This window comes from Crocodylus porosus, unplaced genomic scaffold (assembly GCF_001723895.1).
Source record: "Crocodylus porosus isolate Cpor-Errol unplaced genomic scaffold, CroPor_comp1, whole genome shotgun sequence".
Lineage (NCBI taxonomy): Eukaryota > Metazoa > Chordata > Crocodylia > Crocodylidae > Crocodylus > Crocodylus porosus.
This window is the reverse complement of record NW_017728950.1, coordinates 16312997-16320803: the sequence shown is the minus strand read 5'-3', so window position 1 is coordinate 16320803 and position 7807 is coordinate 16312997. Positions and strand designations below refer to the sequence as shown.

Here is a 7807-nt window from a genome sequence, read left to right as displayed (position 1 = left end):
CTGCTTGTTTCCCATACTACGAGCATTTGTGTAGAGGCATTTGAGGCCTCCTGTGGATGTGTGTACTGGCCCCCTACTTTCAGCATTACTCTGGCTCCTGTCACTTACCTGTGTATATGTTTCGCTCATTGGTCTAGGCTGGGCTGTACTTGTGGGTGTTGCTTGGTCCGGTAGTCCGATGATTCCTCCACCCTCGTCTTCCCCTTCTCCCAACAAGCCTAGTTTAAAGCCCGCCGAAGGAGGTCCACCACCCTAGAAGAAAACACGCACTTACCTTTAGGGGAAAGGTGGAGCCCATCCCATCTGAGCATGTCTCTTGTCGTGATGTGCCCGTCTCGGTTGAGGAAGCCAAAGCCCACCTCGAGACGCCATCCTTATTGCGACCTCTGTTACTCCTGCAAAACGCTGTTGCCATCAGTGGAACTGCAGAGGTGCAGCTGACCTAAACTTTGTTACCGAAATGACTTCCTGTACAGATTGCCACACAGCTGATTGGCTGGACTAGAATTCACATTCTCTTGTCCAGGGAATTGAACCCACCCACAGTACTCTGTAATCTTTTTTGAGCCATGACCATCTCTTCTGTGTTTGTGCAGTGTCTGACTCAGGGAAGATCGCGTCCAAGGCAGGACTGAAAAAAAATTACTTTCGTTCCTACTGAAACCTTTGGAGAGAAGGGGTCGGGGGTGGAATATGAAACTGAGAGTTCCAGCTCGGATGATATTCTAATTATTGGCATGCAGTATTTTTTGTTGTTAAGATTACTGCTGAGACCTTTCCCTCAATACATACCTGCTAATATTGGTCAGGAAAGGACAGGGGAATTATGTGAAAATAGGGAAGCAATCTTGGGACATTATTACCACGGGCATATACGTATAACTAACATTGTTTAGTTTCTTCTGACAAACAATCTTAATCTCAGTTTAAATGACCAAGGGCATTGCCAGTTTTGATACCTTGTCTGCCTCCTATGGCAGTTGAACTTTAGCTGTTTCCCCTATCTTATATTTTCCAGATGGATACAACTCAGGAAAGTTACCTTGATCTGTTTCCTTTAGAGACAATTGTTTTTCTTACTCCAGACTCTGAGACTGGTAATTATTTTGCTTGTTCTTAAAATCTGTAATTAATGTAAGAAAATGCCATGGTTTAAAGCTGTTCTTAAATCGGGTTTTAAACTACTTCAGACAAATCAGTTTCTAACCAGTATAGCTGAGGTCTCAGTTCATAACCCATTTCCAATAATCAGTATTTAAGATATCTGAGCAGTGAATTAAACATCAGAATTAAGGTGCCACATGCTCTTTGTCTAACTCAAGTTACATTTTATGCTATGCATTTTGGAGCAACAGACTCTCTAACCAGCTGTCCTATAATGGTTTAACATGTTAGGTTTTATTGAATTGAATGAGAAATTAACAAACTTGTTCAACAGAACAAGGAGCAATGGTCTCAAGTTTCAGCGAGGGAAGTTTAAGGAAGATAAAAGGAAAAACTTTTTCACTAGGAGGGTAGGAAAGCACTGGAGCAGGTTACCCAGAGAGACTGTAGAATTTCCATCCTTGCAGGTTTTTAAAACCTGATTAGACAAAGGCTAGGCTGGGATGATCTAGTTGGGGATGGTCCTGCATTTAGAGGGAGTTGGATTAGATAACCTCCTGAGGTCCTTTCCAACCCTAATTTTCTGTGATTCCAATACAGTCACGGCAACATCCACTGTGTTAGGTACCTTGATATCAGATTGAAATGTGCTGCAGAATTTTGTATTGAAAATACAGAACTGATTTACAAACATTGAGGAGTGAAGGGGGATGTAGGTTTTGTCAGTGAACAGAGGAAGCTTGAGCTTGGGACTTGTGATCTGAGAAGTGCCATGGGAAGGAGGCTGGAATTGTAGGGTAAGTGAACTAACCCCTTATCAAATCCATCAGCAGTGAAATGGTTAACAACCATGCTATTGTGGCTTCTATAGATTTCTTCATTTTTGGACAACTTTTGAATTACTCTTTCAGGCTCTCTGAAGACTCGGGCAGACTTTAACGTCACACCCTGCTCCCCACCAAAGCAATCTTAGATTTTTGGAGCACAGGTTTGAAGCAGGGGGTTGACTACAAGAATAGTATGCAGTATTAGCCACAGCTTGAGGTCGCACATTTGAGTACTGCAGCTTCACTACTTCCAGGCGGGTTTGGGGTGTATCTTCCTGTGGCACTTGCCTTACCTATCTGTGCTTCATTTTGCTTCTAGTCCTTGAGGATGTCAATTCAAGTAAAGTGTACATCCTTGGGGGGCTAGTGGATGAAAGCATTCAGAAGGTAAGTGTACCTGAGACTTTCCAAATTCTGTCTCTTCAGAGCCTTTTCCTAATCAAGTGCTGCTGGAGCTGTTGGGGACAATATTGCATGCAGCCTGGCCATTTTCTTTTCTTTGCTTGCAGCATGATCAGATCATTGAATGCATCTTGCTCTTTTACCCTTGAATTTCTAAGTGACCAACTTTTTATCTGGTATGTTGCCATGAAACCTGTGGGGCCCATTAATGGTGTCATACAAGGAGGATGGTTTGCCTGAGCCCACATGGAGGAACTAACTTGGTTGAAGCTGCTTGAGAGGAAGGAGCCAGATTCCCTTGAGATCCTCTCCATCCATTCCCAAAACATTTTTTGACAGAATTGTCCAACTCTCTTAGACTACTGATATCTTAGGGCATTTTTACATGTGCTGTGGGATGAGGTGCTGAGCATTTTAATTAGCCCACACATCATGTGTGTCAGTGTCCTTGCACATCCCCGTGCTGAAAAAATGGCGGTGAGGCACTTTGAACTAAAGCTCATTGAACGTGTTGTATTTCAGTGTACCCCACTGCTATTTTTTCAGCGCAGAGATGCTCTGGGATGCTGATACACATGATGTGGAAGGCTGCTGGAGCATGTCAATTTGTGTGCTCCAGTGGACTCAATTAATTGACTCTACTCCGATGCACTGGATTTCCAGCACCTCAGGCAAGCTCTGTGCACATGTATAGAAGCCCTTAGACTTGTGAGTCACTAAGCACATCATACCAATTGAGTCCTTGTGGTATATTCATGCTGAAATGTAGATTGAGATCAAAGCCTTATAAACTCAAGTGCAGTAGGAATTCATCCCTTTCCACTTATTTACCTTAACCCTAATGAGAAGGGGTTGGGAGTGAGAGTAGTTGGCAAGTATTCTCTGTACTGTCTGTGTGTGTGTGTGGGGGGGCCTCATTGCTGTATGTTAAAGCATGACTGGTTGGCAGCTTCCCTCAAAGTTCTGGAAGAGATATATTAAATGCTCCAGGGCACAAGCCAGCTTCTATTCAGTGGGGGACAGGAAAAAATATTCCTTATGAGTACATTTTTCTATAGCTTCTTGTCACAGACTGTGGGTACCAGGCATTGTCAGAGACCATGCCAGACCTGTGGGTTAATCTGGTAGGATGGTTCCTATCGTGAATGGAGGTGTGTAGGACTTTTGACAGGGATGGCTCTGGTGTCTCTATTATCTTCGGCCAGATACAAAGGGCGTAAGTCCATCTCCCAAGCTATGTGTGCATATGTAATGCCCCAGTGTGCAAACAACTGTATTAGCAAGCTGTATGACTGCACAGAAGTGTTTATGTGTGATAATTTATTTCTCCTTGTAGAAGCTGACCTTGCGGAAGGCACAAGAACATTCTTTGCAGACAGCCCGGCTACCCATCCGAGAGTACATGGTGAAGAACATTAATGAGAAGAACTATCATTCTGAGATATTGGCCATCAATCAGGGTAAGGGGCCAAACTGTCCAGTGCAGTTGTGTGGCAACACCATTGCAGGATGTGGGGCCAGCAGAGTTCTGATTATAGCCCAGGGTTGCCCCATTTCCAGAAGCTAGAGGAACTTTTGTTCCCAGTGAACTGCTGGGCTGGGGTGTGCAGTCTCTGTGGGCTCCACCTCTTTACTAGAACTTTTCCACACTCCTAAGCAGCAGCCTTCTGCCCCTTGACCTTCCTAAGAGGCTTGGGGTCCCATGTTTAATTCCTGGTGAGCACTTGGTCTGCAGTGGGGTGGAGGAATGGGAAAGTAATGACTACCTGGTGACTGGTCAGCTGTCTGGACAGACAACTGGCTGCAAATGGAGGTGGCAGATTTGGGCTAGATTAAAGCAAGAAGCAGAATGGAGCACTTACAGCACTTGTTGCTGGTGGAAAAATGGTTTAGCTAAGAATTAGGCTAATGCCAAATTTGAGAGACCTGGGCTAGCACATAGGAACAATACATTGGTTGCCTCAAGTCTGCCTGGTACCCAAACTGGGGTACTGATGGTCAAGGACACACTGTCCAGGAACAGTCTTTTATGACTGCAGAGTGCCACTAGTATTATAGCCACTGTCCAGGTGGTTACAGTGTCTGAAATTCCCCTGCCCAGATGCAGAACAGGGTGCAAAACTGCTTTACTGAGCCCAGCGGGGAGGATTGGTTTGAAGGAAAGAGCTGCTGCTGTCTTACAGGGGTGGTGAGGATGAAGGTTAGTCGACATGGCACCGGGCACAGAGACCTTGACCAAGGTGTGAATATATTACCTTGTGCACAGGAGCCTACATGGCACAGAAGCAGTATAGCTGCAGATGCTTAGGCTAATGCCTCAGTACTATATTGGGTAATCTCTGCATGGCACTACCTTGAGTACCTCTGACTCAGGTGCCTAAGGTGAGTGTAGTGGAAGCTAGGTGCAGGCAGGTGTATATGCAGGCTCCATTGCTTTTATGTGCCTCTCTTCAGAAACCCAGGTTTGAAAACAATGGCCTGGGTTTATGACTGAACATTTTCATGTTTCAAAAGTGTTGGGCAGCAAGGAAACACTAACATGGTGTTGTGGCAGCTAGTGGAAACAGACTGGTATGTTCTTTGATGGTTCTCAGGAGGCCCTGGTTGTTCTGATCTGTGGTGGGTTGCCAGAATGGCAATGTGGCCTTCACTTGGATGTCAGAGTTTCCCAAAGCTGCTGGTTTATGGCAGTGAAACACCTTTGAGACTATGGGGTTGGGGAAGCGATGGACAATGCAAGTTCCTTAAGATGTCCATTCACCAGATCCAAACAAAGGCCAATGCAAAACCCATGGTCACCATGCTGGCAATAGCTTATACTTTTTTCTGACATGATTTTTTTCAAACCAGTGAAAAATGAACCCAGTTTTCCAGTTATCTCTGTATTTGGACTGACCTTTATCACTGTTTTTGACAGTCTTTGATACCTTATCAACCTACTATGAGACCAAAAGTTGGCCAGAAGCCTTGAAAGCTGGAGTTCCTCTTGGAAAAGGTTATATTCTTCCAGATGCTGATAAATGACTGAAACCACATCTGCTTGGCAGTGCACAAGAAGATTCTTTATTCTGTGATGTTAACGGGCTGTACAGACAAGAGGCAAACTCTACCTTGATTATTTCAAGCAGAGGCACCAGCATAAATTTTGTGTACAGGAAAATGCAGCACAATCTAAACCTCTTTAGTTGGATACATTCTACCTCTTTGGTGTATTGCTGGAAAATGACTTTACCTACACCCTGGGACTCAAATGAAGACCAGCTGGGACTCAAAGACCAACTGGAACTTAGTTTTACTTCTTGGTGAGGCTTGTTAGACTATTTTGTAAATGGCTCTCCATTCTGTGCTTGTTCTTTTGTGGAGTCTGGAGAAGATATAAAAACCTTAAGGGACTTATTTGCTTTACTCATGGTTAAATGTAAGCAATGCACGTTTGCAAGGTATAGTTTACAGAACACAGTAGCAAAAGTAATGGTGTCCCTTAATAAAGCACCATGCTGTTCCTGTTTAGGAACACAAAGCTGGAAGGGACTGTCCTAGGCTCACTGATATCACTGTCCTGACACACCACAAGCAACAACATCATCTCATCTTTTTCCTAAACTGGCCAAGTGCTTAGGAAGGCTTTGCTTGTACTCCTGCATGTGTGCTTCCAGGGAAGACACCCCAGGTTGGTATTTTCTCCCCTCTCCAATTCCTATCCTGCAGGCTGAGCAGGCAGGAATGCACCATCAGGAAGTTTTAGAAGCAAAAGGGAAGGTTTTCGTTTGAGCTACAATAGAACATCCAGTGCTGTTGTAGCCCAAATACATTTTTCCCACTTAAATGGAAAAGAAACCCCCTAAACAAATTAGTAGATTGACAATTGGGTATTTTCATTCTCACTAGGGTCTCCTCACTCAGCCAGAGTGCTGTACAGGAGATTCCACTTTACCTTACAACCTTTACACACAAATCAGACCAGTGTATGTAACAGAACTGACATAACAAGCAGCACCTATGTTCTGCAAAGAGCTGGAGGGTTCCCCCTCCCTTCACCTTAAATTCTAGTACTTTTCCTCCACAAATTGCACTTTTATGCTTGCCAGTGGATTTGGAGGCACCTATTGATTCTCATTTAAAATAGAGGGGGAGTTCTTATTTTTAAGGATAGTGTTCCTTCCCACCCAGAAGTGTCACCCACTGCAGCTTTGCTGACTGTGAAATCTGTTTGTTGGGTTTGGGTTTAGATTTATGTTAAGAAACTTTCATATTAGATTTCAGCTGTATCAGATGCAGTCTTTTAAGCAAAGGCCACAGCCAGTCTGCAGTGCTTAAACTGCTGTCAAACTTTGCTCTGAGCTGGTCCATAAGGTCCTGCTCCATTGGGCACTACAGGGTGTGGGGTGAATTGAAGGAAAGATACTATGCATCAGTTGTTACACTATCACTGTTGAAATGGCCCCACTGTAGCTCACAAATGATTGCTAAATCCCTATTGGTTTACAGTGCAATGGTTCTAGGATGCTGTTGCCTTTAACAGTGAAAGTCCTGTAAGGTTGCAGTACCCTATATGGCTGCCTAGGACTACTTTTTTTACCCAGAGTGTTTTCCCAAGACGGCCCTAAGTACAGAGCATGTGCTTGGATTGTGCTGCCTTGCTATAGGTTAGGGGTGTACAAAGTTCAGGTGCTGATTTTGTTTTGGGGGAGATTTCGCCCGATTTTTGGCAGCTGAATCTCCAAATCTGAATCTAATCAGGAGACCAGTTAAAAAGTCCCAATTGGTTTCAAGTTCTCCAAATCGATTTGGAAATTATTTGGAGATTTGGGCAGTCCCTCCTCGCTGCCGCAGAGAGCTGGACCCGGACACCATGCTGGTAAGTAGGGGCGAAGGAGGGGGAGAGGGGACTGGGGGGACCCCTGCCAGGCCCCATCCCCTGCCTGCATACCTCCCAACCCCCACCCCTATGGCTGCCCTGCCCAGCCTGTCATCCCAGCTCTTTTTTTTTTTAAAAAGCCTCGCACTCACTGGATGCTGCAGCAGCTGTCAGGGCTTCCGGGAGCTAGTGGCAGAGCCTCCCTCACAGCACATGGCAGTGGGTATTGCCCCCTGCCTGGCGGGAGCTGGTGAGTGGGGGCTTTAATTTTTTTTTTTTTTTTAAAAGAGCCGGAAGAGCAGGCAGGGGATGGGGGCTCATGATAGCCCCCCACGCAGTGTGGGGCAGTGGGGGCAGTGGGGATTGCCCTGCTGCAACCCCCCCCCCCAAACTTGGCAGCAGCTGGCAAGCGCTGGGCTCTTTTTTTAAAAAAAAAAAGAGACGGGAGCTGGCGCCAGTTGGGGCAGCCATTGACAGGGCTGAGAGAACAGGCGGGGGATGGGGGAGATTTGGCCGATTTGGCATTGGCCGAATCTCCGACTTGGATCTGGCTGAATCGATTCAGGACAGTGATTTGAGTTGCCAGATTGAATCTCTGTCCCCCAAACAGGCTGAA

General features: G+C 45.4%; 1 protein-coding gene across 1 annotated transcript in view; it reads left to right on the top strand.

Annotated features, from left to right (window-relative positions):
• TRMT10B (tRNA methyltransferase 10B) overlaps positions 1-5729 on the top strand; it is an 11521-nt gene extending 5792 nt beyond the window's left edge. The window contains exons 6-9 of the mRNA XM_019555361.1: positions 1019-1097; positions 2251-2318; positions 3670-3793; positions 5251-5729. Coding sequence (XP_019410906.1) covers positions 1019-1097; positions 2251-2318; positions 3670-3793; positions 5251-5357 — 378 coding nt within the window. The 3' untranslated portion in view covers positions 5358-5729. The remainder of the gene's footprint in view (positions 1-1018; positions 1098-2250; positions 2319-3669; positions 3794-5250) is intronic.
• Positions 5730-7807: the final 2078 nt, after the last annotated feature.